Genomic DNA, 19,522 nt, shown 5'->3' on the forward strand with positions numbered 1-19,522 from the left:
AATAATGAGAAACAAGACTGTGTTTAAATTACTTTATTTCCATTGCATACACACACGCACGCACACACACACACACACATTCTGTGCCAAAAGATCTTTAATAATTTACAAAACCTTTTTCCCACTTATAAAATAGTGCACTATCTCAGACACACAATTATATATATATATATATATATATATATATATATATATATATATATATATATATGAGTTTTCAAAATAAATGTATTCACGTAATAATTGGCACATCCAGGAGATAGGTATTATCATCAGCTTTGTATGTTTCCTGTTTTTCAAACAGACGAATAAAAACAGGCACATTTTGCAAGTGCAGCGTCAACAAATACAGAGTACTCAGATTTAGAAAGCTATAATATGAATCCCTTTAAAAAAAATACCCCCAACCGGGGATCCAGCCCCTTTGAGTTGTACAACATTTGTTTTTCTAAAAAATACCCATAAGAAAAACATCTAGTAGCCCCTGAAAGCCCACATTCAATTTACCTTTGATTTCAGAGGAAAACTGGTGGTAAACTTAACAAACACTTGTATTGTACTTGTGTTAATTAGCAATATAAGAAGCTTCATTTAAAAATACTAAAGGATGATTTCTTAAAAGCATAAAAAAGTCAAATGTATCTCATGAAACGGCAGGAGAATTACACTGAGTAACAGCAACATCTACTGGTTATGATCTGCAGCATTTAGCTGTTTTCAAAGAACAGATATAATGAACACAACCTCACTTAAAAAAGAATAATTTAAATGTTCTTGATGGTTTGAATAAATCTCTTTGGTGGCTGTTTCCCAGTTAAGAAATGTCTTTTATGATTTATTATTAACACAAGCAAGTTCAAGAATGAATAAATAACATTTCTGCATGGACTTCATCAGTTCCTCTTGTCCTCTCCTGGTAAGAAGTAGGGGTTCTCGTGGCCTTGAACCAGATAGGAGTAACGGGACGGATTTTTACCTTTGAAGGTTCGCATTGCATCTGGGTTGAGATCGTACGATCCCGACTAGAATGTCAGTGGAAACAATCAGCGTATTAGTGTCTTTCAGATGTAGAGACTTCAAACATTTACACACAAAAGCCAAGCTGACATACATAAGTAACCACCGTCACCAATGTGCGGTGAAAGTGACTATTCCCAAACTAGCATCAGCTGAGCTTCTTTGAACTGTCACTACATTCACATGTAGATGAAAGCACATGGCTTTCCACAACTATCAGAGATGTTTCATGAAGCTCCCCATCACCCAAAAATCCTGCTACCTTAATTATTGCTGTGTGGCCCATCTAAATCAGCAGGGGGCAAATCAGAAATTTACAGCAATGTCATGCCTTACCTTTTTCCATCCTTTGAGCTTCGGCTGAAACCCCTAAAGCAACACACTGGGAGTCAGGCAAAGCAGGGTGCATGGGAGGGCGCTACATGCTAGCACTAAATATACATTCTGGATGATTGGGTTAAACATACTGGTGTGTGCAGGACTGAAAACATATCATCAAATGATCTAATTTGTCTCTGAATTGATACAAGATGTGGGCCCAGTGAGCATGGATTTGTTGGTTTGCAAGTTAAATCACATCCAGGTTAAAAACTAAGCTAACTTTCAAATTTAGGAGCTTAAAAACACATTTAAAAGACTGTGTTTTAATGTATAGCAGGTCCCAACTACACATTGAATTTTAGTCATTAAAATGACGTTAAAACAACAGTTATATGGAGCCCAGAAGTCTTTCACTTTTCAACCTAATTTAACACAGCCAGAACACAACAGCCAGATTTATCCTACAGCTAGATGTATTTATCACCTGCAAATGATCAAATCCATGCCTACTGGCTGGGTTTCAAGTTAATAAGCAGATCCAATCTAGATGCAAGATGGTGAGGCAACATTGCACAAACTAAAGGCGGATTTGGTGGATGATCAACACTATGCAAGACAGTGAGTCTGAGGATTTGTGGTAGGTAATTCAGACGACAGAGGCGATGTGGGATAACTCACCAATCCGTTGGTTTGATGATTTTTGTCCGCCAGGACATGAGTGCTGCCTCCTTCTGCCATCTCTATGGGAGGAGCTTCATAACAGTTAGTGGAGGCACGGGGGATAGGGGTGATGCCAGTGGGCCAGGGCTGGTTTATGTCACCTGATGAGTATGGACTGCTGCTGTAGTCCGGCTTGCTCTTTGAACATCTCCTCCTGATGTACGGACAATGAAGAATGTAAAATGTGCATGCATATTCTTTTCTTTTTCAAATCCAACAATGAATTGATCCATTTTAAGTTTTGCTGGTGTGAAAGGTGAGCTTTTTAAACATCTAGGTTACATATAACTGCTTTGATAGCATTAAAGTCATTACATTTCATTACAGGTCTGAACTACACATAGAAATATAGGCAAAAAAAGATGCTGAAACAACACTGCGAATAACCAAAGCCATATATTTGCTAACTATTTACAGGCTAATGTGGGTCATAGTGTGAGCATAGCAGTTTTTTTTAATATGCTCACCAGCAAAAGCATATGAGCAAAGCCAGGACAATGATGAGAAGAACTCCTCCCAGTACACAGGAGATGACTACCACTGCCAGCAGAGCGGCTTTAAACACACACATGAACACATATTTAGATTTCATGGGTCATCAGCACAAAACTGTTACTACTGCTGCTGCATCATAGTGTTGCTACTCACAATCATTGCAGTTGAAGCCAGCATATCCAAATGCACATCTGAAAGACAAAACAGAGCATTTAAACACAATGACATTGTATTTAAGAGCGGACATGCATGTTAATGGAGTTACTGGAGACAGAAATATACAGATACCCGCCACCTGCACATAAAAAGTTACCCTGTAAACAAAATTAAAAGTGTGTGTACTCACGATTGACATGTGTCTCCCACTGCCCTCCACCCACTTGCACACGCTACAAAGAAAAACACAACAATTTAAACACACAATGTTTTTCACAAAGAGATTGAAATAAGAACATATAACAAGCTACAGTTTCAGACTCAGTCACGGTTGATGGAGACGTACAGTATGCCTGGTTGCACACGCAATGAAATCATGAGCACAATATGAGCCTCTTTGTATGTAGGTTGCATGATGACCATTACTAACAAGCATATAATGGTGCATTATGTATTTCCTAGGAAAGGAACTGTCTTCCTATAGCCAATCTCCTTGATCACAACCCTCAACAGAGCAAGAGAGAGAGAGAGAGAGAGAGAGAGAGAGAGAGAGAGAGAGAGAGAGAGAGAGAGAGAGAAGCTGTGATTCTTCCACCTGTTTCCAGGGAAACAACCCCCCTTTAAAAAGAAATAAATTAGAGAGATAAATGACATAAGAGTCAAGGGTTGGCATGGAGAAAAGGCTACAGTTCTTGACCTTGTCTCTGAGTCGCGCTCCCTGTTGTTTCTCCCCCTCATTCTCACAAACAAGTATTTCACTGAGGATAAGAAGGTTCTGTTACAGTTTTCTTTAACTTTAGATCAGCTGGGAAAACTTCACTTGAGCTTGTCTCAGACGCTGTTGGTCATCAGTTCTATACATTAAGCTTTAATAATCTATAGTGCCAGGCCAGCAGAACATTGTAGAGATTACACATTTTTGAACATTAACTACGTACCACAGCAACATGTTCTAGTTTGCTAATTTAAACCTAGTCTGAACACTTTTACCTATGCAGGTGGTGTTGGAGTACAGGATGGAGATGTAGCCTTCTTTACAGGAACAAACAGCACGGCCATTTGTATTTGTGCACGTTGTAGTGGAGATATCACAGGGTAATGGTTTCTGCTCACATAGGTTTGTAGCTAAGACAGAGAAGATGTAAAACAGGTGTGTGAGAAAAAAAACATCTTCTTGAAATAATGTAGCCTGTTGCTCATACATATCAGGCTCTCAACCAAAATCAATCAGTGTACTAGCAGTACTCACCTATAAATGTAGCGTTAGCCAACAATCCAGTTGCTGGTGCTGCTGCTATAGCGTTCTTAATGGCCTGATCAACAGAGTCTTGAGTGGAGGTAGTCTTTTCAAATATGTTATTTACAATTGCTTGCACACTTCCTGGTCTAGAGAATTAAAGAAAAGCACCAAAAAAGGTTTAAAAAAAACTTTGGTAACATATTATCTTTCTGCAGAAGAGAAAGACAAAATACTCACTCAAGTTGCACAACATCAGACTGTTTATACCCCTGCAGAACGTTGAGGGCATCTCTGAGCTGTGAACCAGAATAAGCATGTGGTTTAATGACTGAGAGAGAGGTGCATTCTTTATAGAAATTCAAAATGCTTCGTGAGCTCACAACCTACCGTTGCTGAGATCTGAGCCGCCGTCTGTTGGAATATTGCTGAGGACCTGTTGCTCATTTCATTATCAAATGTCATGGAGGTGATATGAAGCTGGCCTGGGAACACTTGAGCTGAATAAAGAGGAGGAGAGAAAAGAAAAAGATTTTTTTTTTTTTTTACCGCCATCACCCCATTTTGTTATGGTCATTTCTCATCTGACCAGACATGCAATGTTGTTATATTCTTACCGGGTACACAGCGGCCATTCACCAGGAAGCTACCAGACAGACACTGGCAAGTACCATTAAGACATACGCTTTCAAGTGGGCATGGGACGGCAGGGCACACTGATGAGCGATGGAAGAAAAATGATGCGTTAAACAACTGGTCATATAATTTTCTTTTCTCATGTGAACTAAATTTGTTAAATCTGCAATTACTGGTTATTTTGGCCAGCAGAAAGAGGTTGTGAACACAACCATCACCTTTTGAGTTGATATGGCAATTGTGATCACAAACAGCTGCTTATTTACACATCCAGCAACATTATCATTCAATTGGAGTTGTGTTTCTGGCCACCTGATGTCCAATAGTCACTCTCCTTTAGCACTGTTTGGTCTCTACCAACTCCTGATAGAAATATCTAGCTATTTAGCTCCACTTTGTTCACCAGCTAGTTGCTAACTGTGGCAGTCTGCCGTTTGGAGCTGAGCATATAGTGTACAGTAGGCTTATCAGAGTTTTTTTTGCTGAAAACAGCTGCCTGCTGCGGCCAAGACAACGCTATGACAGCAGTAAGAGTGAACAAGTTTTGGGCCGGACAGCTAAACAATGAGTTGAAACTCACTATAAAGCTTTTTATAGCTGAGGGGAGCTGCAAATTCAGACAAACACAACTCGATTGAGTTGATCGATGAAATCATGCACCTGGACAATGAACTTGAGATGAGAAAAGTACGCACCTATGACTGGAGGGAGGGTTGGGGCAGCTGTGGTGGAGTTGTTGGTGGTCATGTCTGTTGGTCGCAGGGTGGTGCCAGTGACGGTGGTACCAGTATTTATGGTGGGAGTGGGGGTGGTGGAGGTTGGATTGGTGGTGGATGAGGCTGTTGTATTGCCACTAGTTGGTTCAGTTGAATGAGTCAACGTGGTGTGGTCGGTCACTTTAACATAAAAAGAGTAAAAATCAAACAACAGAGTGCTTCTCATAGAGCTATTTAACAAATGTTAGCACGCTATACTAAGATCGTGACCCTGGTAAACATTATACCTTCTCAGCATCATGTTAGCATTGTCAGTCTGAGCATGTTAACATGCAGATGTTAGCATTGAGCTCAAATCACTTCTGTGCATAAGTACAGCCTTGCAGTGCATGGCTGTAGACTCTTAGTCGTATTAAGAACATACAAAGTTGTTTAAAGAAAAAGGTTCAAAGACTGTGTCATTCAAAAATCTGCATTTAGAGATCCTGAAAAACTCCAAAAGACTCAGCATTTAGCATCCCACTAATTGCCTAATGCAACCTTAACTCATGGTCCTTGCTGAATTCCTACTCACCTGCATGTTAAAGTATATTATTCTGTAAGAACACACATCATCATGCTGTTAGTCCTACCTCCTGAGGTTGTTGTTGAGGGACTAAGGGTGGTGTTATTTCCACTGGGGGGTGCAGTGCTACTTCCTGGGGAGGTTTTTGCAGGGAGAGTGCTGGAGGTAGAGATGGAGGTAGGTGAAGAGGGTGGGGGTCCAGAGGGGGTGAGTATTGCATTTGTGGTGATAGTTGAGGATGAGGGTGTGGTGGTGGATGTGGGATTCTCAGTAGAGGTGTGAGTAGAGTTTGTTAGTGTAGTTGAAGTTAGTACAGCTGTAGAGATTCCTGGAGTTACTGTACTTGTACTTGCTGTGCCGTTGCTGGTTTGTGTGGTCGCTGCAGTTGTTGTGATGTTGCTCGACTGTGTCATGGCTGTAACGGAGGTTGTGTCATTGCTGGTGTGTGGGGTTGGTGTAATAGCAGTTGTGTCATTGCTGGTGTGTGGGGTCGGTGTAATAGCAGTTGAGTCGTTGCTGGTGTGTGGGGTCGGTGTAATAGCAGTTGAGTCGTTGCTGGTGTGTGGGGTCGGTGTAATAGCAGTTGTGTCGTTGCTGGTGTGTGGGGTCGGTGTAATAGCAGTTGTGTCGTGGCTGGTGTGTGGGGTCGGTGTAATAGCAGTTGAGTCGTTGCTGGTGTGTGGGGTCGGTGTAATAGCAGTTGAGTCGTTGCTGGTGTGTGGGGTCGGTGTAATAGCAGTTGAGTCGTTGCTGGTGTGTGGGGTCGGTGTAATAGCAGTTGAGTCGTTGCTGGTGTGTGGGGTCGGTGTAATAGCAGTTGAGTCGTTGCTGGTGTGTGGGGTCGTTGTAATAGCAGTTGAGTCGTTGCTGGTGTGTGCGGTCGGTGTAATAGCAGTTGTGTCGTTGCTGGTGTGTGGGGTCGGTGTAATAGCAGTTGTGTCGTTGCTGGTGTGTGGGGTCGGTGTAATAGCAGTTGTGTCGTTGCTGGTGTGTGGGGTCGGTGTAATAGCAGTTGAGTCGTTGCTGGTGTGTGCGGTCGGTGTAATAGCAGTTGAGTCGTTGCTGGTGTGTGGGGTCGGTGTAATAGCAGTTGAGTCGTTGCTGGTGTGTGGGGTCGGTGTAATAGCAGTTGAGTCGTTGCTGGTGTGTGGGGTCGGTGTAATAGCAGTTGTGTCGTTGCTGGTGTGTGGGGTCGGTGTAATAGCAGTTGTGTCATTGCTGGTGTATGGGGTCGGTGTAATAGCAGTTGAGTCGTTGCTGGTGTGTGCGGTCGGTGTAATAGCAGTTGTGTCATTGCTGGTGGGTGGGGTCGGTGTAATAGCAGTTGTGTCATTGCTGGTGGGTGGGGTCGGTGTAATAGCAGTAGTCTCACTGGTGTTGGTGGGATGACTTGTCTCTGGGCTTGCGGTGGGCAGTTTTGTAGCGCTGGTTGGACCTGATGGAGGGTCAGTTGGGTTGCTGCTGACTGCTGCTGTGGTGGTCCTGGACTCGCTGCTGATCTGGGAGGTTGTCTCTTCATTGGTGGTGGATGGTTTCATATCAGTGTTGGCATCTTCTTTTGTTGTAGTAGCTATTGAGGCTGTGAAGGGCTCTGTGTTGCTGCTTGAATTTGAGTTTGCAGTTGAAGAAGTGGTGGATGTCTCATTGATCATTCCCTGATCGCTAGTGACGATTGACGATGAATTTAGTGTGATGAGATCTGTTGTTGTCAATCCTACAGTCAAAACAAAAGCACAAAAACAATTCATATGTGCTGTATAGCAACATTAGCATTCATTTGATGTGTTTGTGTCCAACAGATGAATGTAAGTCAAATATTTACTCGGGCAGGTAATGTACAGGTGGTTTAACACCGATTTTTCACTGCCTGCTGCTGTTGGAAACGCTGATGAGAGTGAACCAAAACCGTAAAGCTGAGGACCATGTAGCCAAAACAATCAGCTAAAAGATGCTAAAATACTCTGCAGGAGGAAATCTGCAGAGTGATAATTCTCTTTGGGTTCATCAGTACAAGCAACACCTTTCATAAACAAGTATTCATTTGATCCATTGTTAATGTACAAATATTGATTAGAGCAGCTTTAAGCTGTGTTATCAGTTGCATGCTAATTACTGAGGGAAAATATAGCATTAATTAGCAAACATTTCCATGTCAATGTACTTGTATTCACATGTTCACATTCACAGCAAATGGGAGCTCTGAATATTAACTCAGTGTTCAAAATCTAACTAGATCATCTACTTTCTACAGTAAGCTCGTTGACCTGCACACTGTCCACCACAATGACAGGAGTACGTAAATAAACATTCAACATTGTGTGCGTAAAAAGTTGACAAAAGCTGTGACTCAGCAGATAAGAACTACCGCAAGTGACGACTGTTTACAACACCGAGACGTGTCAGTCAGAAGTGCTGCCAACTTCATGTGACCATCTTAAAGGAAAGAGTTGCCTCCTATTTGTTCAGTGTGCTGTCATGACGCCTGTTCCCATTTAGCCTGCTCGCACTCTACGCGTTGTGTTTATGGGGAAACGGAGGAAACCAGAGAACAGATTGAGGAGCGGTACAAACAGTAGGAGGTCTTTGATAATGGCTTAGTTTGTATATTGAATGTTTACATTCAAAGCCTGTTTTCAGAAAGGGAACATATTACTGATGGGTCGACGCCTTGCACAAGCAGTAAGTCAGTAAGTCATCTTAAAACCACAAGGAAATGTTGAGAAAACCAAGACTAATATCAGATCCTGGGTGTGATTTGATTATTTTCTGTGTACAAGGCCCTGTGTTACCTAATGTCTTTATCGCTTGGTAACCAAGACTCATTTAGAGATGAAAAACCACAGGCTCCACACACCCAGTAACGGCAAACGTTGATGGATAAGATGAGGTTAAAGTACACAGACACATGCCCATACCCACCTTCACAAAGTATGTATTTGGGGAGTGTAATAAGACATTAAGCAATCAACGTAGATAGATGAGGAAGTGACGAAAGGTGGGAAAGACATAAAGTCTCAGGTGATGATTTCTATGGTCATAAAATTAAGAAGTGGCAGAGTTAAGCAGGGGTAGATCCATATGTCAAGTAGCATAGTGTGAGATCATTGTTGTAAAACACACATGTATCAATTTGTGACTGGCTCTTCTAGATTAAGACTTAAGGGCAATGAACTAATCTTACTGGAGGACCAGAGATCAAGATTAATGGAAAAACCTCTTAAATCAGATCCAGTCGACCCTGTCTTGATTAGCCCTGTGTTACATTTTAGTAGAGTATCAATTGCAAGGACTTGTGTGTTTCCATGAACGACTGAGTTGAAGGTTAAGTATTTCACCACATTCCTGCATACTTTACATTCCGGTAAATCTCAAAGGCTGAAGTTTTATCTGCTTCTATCAAAAAAGGTTTTCAGATTCCTATTGCTTCATAGAAACTGGTCAGCCAGTTTCAGTTTACACTCCATCTTATATTAGTCAGGTGTGCATGATATGCTCCACTACAGTAGGCACTACAGTGGTGGACATGCCAGTGTCAGAGCCAACAGGTAGATCTGCAAGCGGAGGGAAAGGCAGTTGACCTCCTTAACATTTTAGAAATCCAGTTTTTAACACAGATTGGTACAGATATTAATGGTCCCCTTAGGATGAATTGTTTCACTTTCAATTAGATCACCTTTGTGTTCCACTGACCACCATGGTGTCCACATTTTTGTGTAAAATACTTTGGTTTATGATTACCTGCAATACTGACGTTCCATCATCCTCAGCTGCACTTTGTGTTTAGTGATAATTAGAAAACGTTAAAATGCTACGACACTATGATGATCATAATACCTGCTTAACAACAACAACATGTTAGCATTGTCAATTGTTGCATGCTGATGTAAGCGTTTAACTCAAGGCTCCACTGTGCATGAGTACAGCCTCACACAGTGGCTCAGGGTTAGCTTCTTAGTCTTGTTTAAGCTTGCTAGAAAGCTATCTCTCAAACAGTAAACTGCAAGTATCTGACACAAAGCTCTTCATTCTTTTTTCATTACATTACATTTCTGCTCATTCAATGTAAATGAAAATAATCTGAAAACTAAAATTAGTAAAATGATTTAACCCAAATGACTACTACAATTACTCTCAAAAAGAGCAAAACAGAATCTCCAGAACCCCAACAGATTGTCAAAAGTTGGCTGATTTAGTAACCTAAGGTTGTTACATTGGTCCTTGATGTACAAGCAGTAAATTAATGCCATATTTGTTAACCATGACATTAAAGCATTATCTCAGATTGGACATTAGAAAAATGCAGAGATAACAAATATCTTGGCAGCAGGGATGAGTTATGAAATCCAATAGTGTAATTAATATACTACTTGAAAGGTCCCAATCAGCATGCTACTGTCGTTCTTATCACCTACTACTTCTACAGCTCAGACGATTATAAGTAGAGCACAACAGAGAGGAAGAAAGGCTTTTGTTTGGAGTCTCACCTGTCAGTAGATTGTTGTGATGCATCTAGTAAAAATGTGATATGAGATTAGCATTACAGTGTCATTTCTAATGAGTTGTAAAGGCTCAGTTTTTTTCATGTAGCCTTAACTTGCAATGATTTTGGTCTGATTATGGTCTGATGTTGCTAATGGAAGAAGACTGAAGATAAGACCTTGACAATATGATATTGAACATGCTGAGGTAGTTCTTCTACCTTCAAGTTATAAATAAAATAGATGAAGATGCAAAGAAAATGTTATGGTTTCATAAAAACACTGGGAAGGGAAGTGATGGACAAAAGAGAAACTGTCACAAACAAGAATATGAGTACATGGCTTAACAAGAACAAACACAGTGGTTCTTCCACTGTCATTTTCATAATGGTGATAGCTTCCACCTTCAAAGTTCAGTGCTGCTTCTCTATTTCCATTTACATGGAAATTACAGCCATAAATGAAGTACATAGAAACAACTGTGACACGTTTCACAGAAAATCTATGACGCCCAAGCCAATGACTGATACAACAATAGTTGCAACAATGTATGTTTAAACCTCCCACTTAACCACAGACCACAGCATTTCTTAAACTACATGTTAGAAGCCCAACGCCTTTGTTTGTTTTTTACTTTGACAGGGCCGCTCGTAATTTTTCTACGCCTCCTGTATGTAAAAGTTACCCATACTGGAAATGTTTATGAAACCCAAATGAGATCATGTAAATAGACAGACGGTTAGTGTTACAGATTTGAAACAGTGGAGCAATTAAGAGCACACTCTGTGTTGCACGTCTACCAGAAAGTCTTGTCCCTAGGGATTTAACCTACAGCCGGATAATCCCCTGCAGACACAAAAGGGATGACTGGGTCAGGCAGGGTGACAAGTGGGTCTAAGGTTGGCCTGTGAGCACATATTCAGCAGGATGTGAATAAGAAGGTCCGGCTCTCCCCACTGAGTACTTTGGTTCAACCTGCTACTTGGTTTAACAAACTATTATTGTACTAAAGTCTCATAAAAGCTGGCACACCTCTCCACCTCGAGCTTTCTCGACGTTGAAATCAAACAAGAGCAGTGTGGGAGTGTATCTGTTGCCAAGGAGATGTCTGCTTTCAACTGTCAAAGCTTCGCCTCACTTCAAATCACTAACAGAAGCAGAGAGAGACAGACGTTAGTGTTTCAGCGCAGCGCTGCACTTCAGGGGATTTCTATTCATGCAAGACAATAGCACTCCTGTGAAGTACCTGCTCACGAACTGACTGTCAGATCCAGTTCCCTCAACACACGACCTTAACTTTCTGTCCACGCTGCCACTCCTCGAGAATAAATCTGTATTGATTACACACCAGAAGGATTCCTGAGCAGTCCAGAGAGCTACAGACAAACATTCTCCTGGTTTCTCAATGTCGCCATGAGATATTTCCAGTTTACTGTTGGGATAGGGGAAAATGTGTTTCTGAAATAGTTCTTTATCACATCCAGCAGCACTGCAAGAAGGACGGTCCTGATTAAAGAATGCACACAGAGCAGGCGATGAACTGAAAGGTTGTGACCCAACAGTCAGAAGGAGCCTGAGGCCAAAAGGCAGCATATGGAAAGCTGAAATATAGTGTGTGTGTGTGTGTGTGTGTGTTTTCTATGTGTGTGTGTGTGTGTGTGTGTGTGTGTGTGTGAGTGTTTCAGAAATCATGCAGTATGACATCTGAAACAAGCTAAGACAAAAATGCTGGAGGCATACTGGACTACAACTCACAGCTAATTACTGGTCACACTTTGGGTCCCTTCGACCAGCTAATGAGAGTCAACATTTCTTACATACTGCTTTATGGCCTCCTGGTATTTAAAGGTGCCCATCCCTGCATTACAAAAACCTCATGGTACACCAACAGATACACACAGGCCAGTTTAAGGGGAAAATCAGGCCTGAGGGCTGCCACATCAAAGCGACACAGCCGGGTCACCAGACTCAAACTAAGAGGGAGCTTTTATTTTCCCTAACAAACAGTCTATCATCCTGCTGAGTGTCTGATCAGGGGATACATTGCCTTATCAGGTCGAGATGAAGGGCTGGGCAATATGCCTAACAATATATTTCTTTCAATATGGTTGGTTGTATAAACTCAGTTAGAGCTAAAATAACAACTTTGTTAATAATCGATTAATAGTTAAAGTAATTTTTCAAGCAAAACTAGTTCTGGCTTCTAAATTGGTAGGATTCAGTCCCTCCAGGATTTTGCGATGTCGCGATCGCGCCAATTCACGCAAATTCAACCAATCACTGCGAATTTGGTGCGACTCGCAATTTTGACCAATCACTGCAACTTTTCCGCACATTTGACCAATAACCTGAAGTTTCCCGCGACTTCAACCAATCACAGCAGTCCCACGTGCACTCTGAGAGCCAATGACCAAGCGGGAGTGAGAACAAGTTGATCATTTACTTGTTTTTGATATGAAGACGAGACGTGTGTGGGATTCAAACATCTCACATTTACCAACAAAACGTGCAGGAAAACATTTCAGAACGTCCTGCCAACCTGTATACATTTTAACATCAATGTAAACTGTAACGATTTAAAAGTCGCTGAAGTTGCTGCCGTTTCAATCCTGGCTGTCGGCTCTCTGCAGCGGGCGGGGCTGCTGCTCCGTTCCCCCCGCGACTGACGCTTGCGCACACACAAACACACACACAGACACACACACAAACAATACACATGGTGGATGCAGAAGAAAAAGGAGATGAGACGTACATGATGACCTAAATTGAGGACAGCAACGCTCGTTATTGTAAGTGCAATGATAAGTTAAAGTCCAATAAATACTTTATCAAACCGTATGAATGTGTGTCCCAGGCCAGGATAGGAAATTAACTAACAATGTAAAGATCAACAAGCCACTGACAGACATGTTCAAATTTGATTAATTCAATAAATTATTATTTTTTGTCTTAAATCCACCAGCCATTTCATAAGGTTACTAGGAAATCTCAGCCCAGAGTAGTTTTATTCTCCCCAAAACAAGTTTCCTTTTTATTTTTAAAGTATAAAAAAAAAAAAATCGCAACTTTTTTGCAACTTTCACTGTCTCCCGCAACTTCAACACAACAAACAGACAAAAGACATCGCAACTTTTATTGCAATTTTTCACAAAAGCTCCCGCGAAATCAGGCATTTTGGGCCACAACAATCTCAAAAAAAGGTCGCGAAATCCTGGAGGTACTGAGGATTAGTTGCTACTCTTTGTCTTATGTGATAGTAAATTGTAAATTTGGATAGTTGGCCGGACAAAATAAGACAATTGATGACGACATATCGGGCTTTCGAACATGGTGATGCCCGCTATACACTATTTTTTTGACATTTTATGGACCATATGTGAAATCGTAATTTGCAAAGCATTAATAGAAGTTAAAAGTAGCAGTTACTTGAAATACTCAAGTACCTACGGTCAAAAGCTGATGGGTAGAAAGGAAAAGAAATGAGGTGAGTTTCTTAAGATTTATTTTCTTAGTGAATTTACTGATTTCTGTGGGATTCTCTGACAATTTTTTTAAATAATTATTAACAGTATTTTTTTATGGGTCTGTAATTTCTTAATAATACTTTTTTCTTGAAAAGAACTGTGTAATTTGGAAGTATTTATAGAGATAATAGATATTTCTGTTATTTTTGTTAGAGTTTACAGTAGTTAGATGTGTTGAGTTTAATTTTACAGATGAACTTTCCTGAAAGAATTGCTCCATATAAACGTAAATATTTATTCATTATTCATTTAGTATTGGAAATTATATTTTTCGTATCTGTTGAATTGCTTGCCTGTAGACAAATGTCACATGTTTGCATGTTTAGCTGACCTGCTGTGTGTATTTGTCGTATAATTAGTAAGTGGTCATTTCTGGGGAACATTATAAAAGACATTTTTAGGAGAGTATTAACATAAAATGTTAAGTGTAACTTTATTAGATCATCACACATTGGAGTTTCCTATCAGCCAAATGTAAGTAAGATTATCTGATCTATTAATACAGGGACAATGGAATCATGTACATATAATTAACAGATGAGTAATAGTGGTGACTGAGCACAATAAAGATACATACTCTTTGTCCTGCTAAGACTTTGCTCTCTCTCCCATCTGGACAAACTTCATCTTGGCTGGGACTGTCAGCTCTTCCTGCTGTTGCTGATGAGTTAGGCCTAATGCCTGACAAACACACAGCCCAACAACACACACGGAAAAATCTCAGCTTCTGGAAGAAAGCTATGGTTGTTTCCCAATGACTATTATTATCCCAAATACTATTGCACACTAAGTAGCTCATACTGTAACTGTAGGTCCTTTTCATCAAAAGGTCTCCAGTTTAAGCAGTCATCAATGGGACAAGACAGACAAAAATTAACTCTCTTTATCTGAGCAAGCGGAGCTCTAACTCAGGTAACAGATGGCTCCCTGGAGCAGGACTCACTCGCAGGGCCTCTGCACATATCATATCCAATTAAAGCTTCGCTAGCACATGCTTTCCAATTACAGAGTGAGATTTACTGCCCCAGAGCAGGTCTAATCCAACAGGATGCAGCAGGGACACAGCGACAGAGGGAGAAAAGACAGGGGAAGAAACAGTAACAAGTGTGCATGAGAAGTGGATGTAAAAGCAATGCGTGCTAGCAGGTGAGGGTACGACAAATGAAGAAGATGAGATCAGTTGTCAATATTAAACAGAAACAAGGTAAAGAGGAAAAAACAACAACACGGTTTTCACTGCAGTGAAATTGATAACGTAAAATAAATGCTAAAAAATAAGGGATGGTAATGTGTGTGAGACAACATTCCGAGATGGGAGAAAAACGTGCTCTAGTTTATTGCCATTTCTTTAAACCAATCACAATCATCTTGAGCGTCGCTAATATATGACGGTGCCTCTGCAAAATAGCTTCGGGAAGGAACTTGTTTTGGTGGAACGTGTACGTTCAAAGGTTGTTTTAGTCGTGCAACAGAAAACTCAAATTGGACAGATAGTCTAGCTAGCTGTCTGGATTTACCCTGCAGAGATCTGAGGAGCAGTTAACCATAGTCCTCATAAAAAAGAAAGTGGAAGGTGATGGACATCTGGCTGGAAATGAGGGACTACTCAATTAGTGGATCGACAGAAAATTTAGTGGCAACTATTTTGATAATCGATTAATTGTTTCAGTAATGTTTAAAGGAAAACATGCCAAATATTCTTCTGGTTCCAGCCTCTCAAGTTTTTCATTGTCATATTCATATATAGTAGTAAATTGAACATCTTAAGGTTTTAGACCCTTAATCAGACAAAACAACCAAACTGAAGTCATTACCATGGCCTCTTGTTATAGACTAAGCGATTAATCGAGAAAATAAAGTTCAGATTAATTGATAGTAAAAATAATCAATATTTGCAGCCCTACATGAGTCTGCATCCTCTCACATTCCTGTTCTGCCTGTTAACTCCTGAGAAGACCTTGCATGCTCTAATAATGACCTAACGATGGCTAACCAGCAAAACCTGACACATGATACGTAGCATTTGGTCCGAGAGAGGAAACAGTAGCAGGGAGAAAATATTGAGGAAAGCATTTAACATGCTCTGCTACTCTCTCTGGAAGATTTCTTACAGAGGGGACAAGAACATGTGGTGCCAGACTCAGAGGAGGAGGATGACGACCCACAGGAGGTCTTTTCATCTGGATCACTTTACTGCTGCTACTTCAGACGCACTCTGTCAAACTGCCTCAAACTGGAGCCTCCATCACCTCCCTCCAGTCTCGCTCAGACTCTGTGTTTCCACATAAGAAGACACATGACAGGAAGGGAACCACACAAACGGCCTGCAGGCTTGCAGCAAGGCTCCGGCACATGACAGTAACTGAATTTCAGTCTTCATACATTGAACCTTGAAACACAGAGATGCACTTCAGAAAGGTCCAAAAATAATAATTAAAAGGGTGACCAATGAATTTAACTGCAACTAAGCTTAGGGAATCTGTTCAGTGAAAAGCTCATCAAAATTCCTCAGGGCAGCTTCACCACGCTGTCAAGGGGGTCCGCTTATGCACACACAGAGTAAACTTTGTGTGAGGAGTGTGCTGCGCTTCAGGGAGCCGGCTGTTGTGTGACTGATGCCTCCTCACTGGCATCTGTACTCCCCCAGAGAGCTTTGAGTCATACCGAGGGACCAGTGAGTCAGAGTTTAAGACTATTTGGGGAAAAACTCCATGAATGTGTAGAAAACAAGAAGAAGAAAAGATGCATTTTATTTAAATCCTCCTGCATTTAAAGCAAAGGCTGTACAATGACTGCTAGATAGTATTCCCTAACAGAATGTGGGTATCCAAGCGTGTTTTCTATGAGTTACTTATTAATTCATTAATATTTGCATCTTGAATGTGACACAGCCATGTCCTTCATTGGATGTCTAGACATTTTATATTGTCAGCTTTCTTAAAAGAAATATAACATTTACTTGTTCATATGATCCAATTTTCTAGGTCTTTACTTTTTATTTTCTCATATATGTTAATGCATGACTTGTTCGTCTTAATAAAGGTTGGTGGATTCTGTAAACAGACTAGGGCCAACAATGATAAGTCCAGATACTTAATCGCGCTATTCCTGACTAAGTCTGATATGCTGTATATGTATTATTAATATAATGTTGTCAATAAACCAAAAAATAAATAAAAAATGTCATAATCATTACTTACCTATACATGATTTTCTGTCACTAACTCCAGAATAAACATGCATTGAGCACATACATACAAGGATAATTTTGCCAGTAAAGAAAGTTCTAGTAAAATATTTTATAATATTCATGGCCATGTTTCAAGATGTACCCTTTTACTTAAATGGAGCAGAAAAGAGGTCAAAAATGTATTCTGTAGATGAGAAATGCTATTTTTAGTGCCACATTTTACATAAAATACATATGATGAGCGCTTAAAATAAGATGCATTGTTATAAATTAAACTACTAGCCTATTTATGGTAGTTACAATTAGCTCCACCTCGACCAACTACACCAGAAATGCTACTTACACATTAAATAATCTGTATTGATATTCCATTAATACTTAGAGGAAATTGTTCTGCATAAACACTTTTACTTTAGTAAATTTCCTGATAATATCCTACTATTACTACTATTTACGTCAGTAACATTTTGACTGCAGAACTTTTACTTTAAGTAGCCTATTTTACTTTAATGTCATTGGAAGTAAAGGACCACTCGCCACTGCCTATTAAATCTGCGCTGACTACAGTTAAACAAGTAAAACAATAACATGACAATGTATTTAAAGGCTTTCACTCATACTACAAATCAAATTTGTGGTATATTCATATTAATATACAGTTACAAATTGTTTTCTAGTCTAATAAATAGTGTGAAGTTAAACCTCAGTCACCTTTAATGACAGCGCCCAGGAGACACACGACAGGCAGATAACTGAAAAACATCTTTCAAGTCTTCGGTTGTAAAACGGCTTGACTGAGGAGAACCAGACGGTTTAGTTATATCCCGTGTCCAGCCGGTATAACCATAGACAGTCTATAACGGTGAATACAACGGTGCTGATAGAGACGCTCTACCCTTCGTGGTATACTCGCTGCCTGCTACAGGTGGCTCCTAGACTGAAAGCTGCAGCCTCTGACAGCATTAAAAGCTTTAGTCCCGCCTCTGATTGGCCGGCTCTCCTGTCACTCATCATTACTGTATTGGAGCTGTACGGCTCTGCTGCCTCCACCCATGAACCTGTGCTTGAACTTGTTATTACAGAAGAAAACTACTGTAGGTAGCTTAAAAGTATTTTTACTTTTAGGCTAGCAACAAACACATTCATATGGGTATTATCACAGCAACAAAGCCTTTTTAAAATACTTTGAAAAGACAAATATGACTTAATCTTATTATGTAATTCACTGTGAGAGTGACAGCTATGCTAACGCTTGGCTTGTGGCTCTGCAGAGCTGTTATACTTTGGCATTGGCACAATGGCTAAGCTAAATTCTAAGGTCAGCATGCTAACATGTTCAATGACATATAGCCAAACATGCTGATGCTTTGACATCTTCACCATCTTAGTTCAGGGTGTCAACATGCTAACATTTGCTCATTAGCATAAAACACAAAGTGTTGCTAATAGGGAAAATATAGTAGCGGTAGAGCTTACATGGATTGTAGAATTCTTTCCTGAACTAATTTAACATTTGTAAACTCAGATTAGTTGTACTATTGTTTTCCTCACAGTAAATGAGCAGAACTTTAACATTTAGAACAGAGATCTTCAACAGGGGGTCCGTGAGCCCTAAGGGGTCCTCAGAGTTACTGCAAGGGGGCCACCTGATTACTGTTTGGTAATTTATTGATAGTTTTTTTATTTTTTAGTTTTATTATTTATTATTATTTATTAAAATATATCTGATATACATTAGCATGAATCTAACACATTATAAGCAAAGCCTTTTTGCTAAAAAAAGAACATTTCATTTACACAATATTAAAAACAGTCCTTCCAGAAAAATTTGAGTTTTTTTGTGATTGTTGCGGGCAAAAATCCTTGATTATGTGGCACGTTTTCTTAAAAAATGCGATGGAATATGCGGGATATTTATGCAATTTTATGCGATGAAATTGCGGGAACTTGCAAAAATTGCAGGAACTTGCAAAAACTGTGGTTTCATCATGGCTTCATCGCGGGGTTTGCAGCTTTTCGATGATGGTTACGTCGCGGAATTACGTCACTTCATAACGTTCCCATGGCAACAGGGGAAAATGGCTGCTCTTGTGTGAAGTAAACGCAACATTTTTCAACTTTCTGCTACGATATATGTGACTTTTTTGCAACAAAAATGCGGGGATTATGAAATCATGCAAGCCCCGCATATTTCGCGCAGAAATCGGCAATTTATGTGGCAAAAATGCGGCCCCCGCATAAATATGCGTACTTTGGCTGATTATCCATTGAATTATGTGATCGCGTAATCTCGTTTTTCTGGAGGGACTGGTAAGACACTAAAACGTGATGTATAAATAATATGTGAATATCAATTGTCATCCATCTGGCCCAGTTTAATATGCAATTAAATGTTACAACATATGTAGTTGGGGGTCCCTGCTCCGTCTCTCTTTTAGCTAAGGGGTCCTTGGCCTAAAAAACTTTG

General features: G+C 40.2%; 1 protein-coding gene across 3 annotated transcripts; it reads right to left on the minus strand.

The window, feature by feature from the left end:
- Nucleotides 1-215: 215 nt before the first annotated feature.
- Nucleotides 216-17,980, minus strand: LOC144530357 (uncharacterized). Of its 3 annotated transcripts, XM_078269898.1 has the most exons (14): nucleotides 17,767-17,980; nucleotides 5,931-7,577; nucleotides 5,278-5,478; nucleotides 4,564-4,662; nucleotides 4,337-4,446; nucleotides 4,187-4,245; nucleotides 3,959-4,095; nucleotides 3,700-3,834; nucleotides 2,900-2,942; nucleotides 2,707-2,744; nucleotides 2,526-2,613; nucleotides 2,017-2,212; nucleotides 1,354-1,386; nucleotides 216-1,022 (listed from the first exon to the last, which is right to left on the minus strand). In XM_078269898.1, exons 1-14 carry the CDS (start codon nucleotides 17,816-17,818, stop codon nucleotides 894-896), a joined length of 2,967 nt encoding a protein of 988 aa, XP_078126024.1. In that variant the 5' UTR covers nucleotides 17,819-17,980; the 3' UTR covers nucleotides 216-893. The 3 variants fall into 3 exon arrangements, with proteins under 3 accessions (XP_078126024.1, XP_078126025.1, XP_078126026.1); XM_078269899.1 differs by lacking the exon at nucleotides 1,354-1,386; XM_078269900.1 differs by lacking the exons at nucleotides 216-1,022; nucleotides 1,354-1,386; nucleotides 2,526-2,613 and having other exon boundaries at nucleotides 2,146-2,212.
- Between the last annotated feature and the right edge of the window lie 1,542 nt (nucleotides 17,981-19,522).

The sequence above is a fragment of the Sander vitreus genome, chromosome 15, assembly GCF_031162955.1.
Source record: "Sander vitreus isolate 19-12246 chromosome 15, sanVit1, whole genome shotgun sequence".
In the NCBI taxonomy this organism is placed as follows: Eukaryota; Metazoa; Chordata; class Actinopteri; order Perciformes; family Percidae; genus Sander; species Sander vitreus.

Excerpts from the sequence above, each read along its gene's own strand:
- LOC144530357 (XM_078269898.1), bottom strand. The coding sequence starts at position 17,818 with ATGTTTTTCAGTTATCTGCCTGTCGTGTGTCTCCTGGGCGCTGTCATT. Across the intron at positions 4,246-4,336 it reads CGGCTCAGATCTCAGCAACG|CTCAGAGATGCCCTCAACGT; the intron begins GTAGGTTGTGAG and ends TCTGGTTCACAG. Across the intron at positions 3,835-3,958 it reads GGCTAACGCTACATTTATAG|CTACAAACCTATGTGAGCAG; the intron begins GTGAGTACTGCT and ends TCTCTGTCTTAG.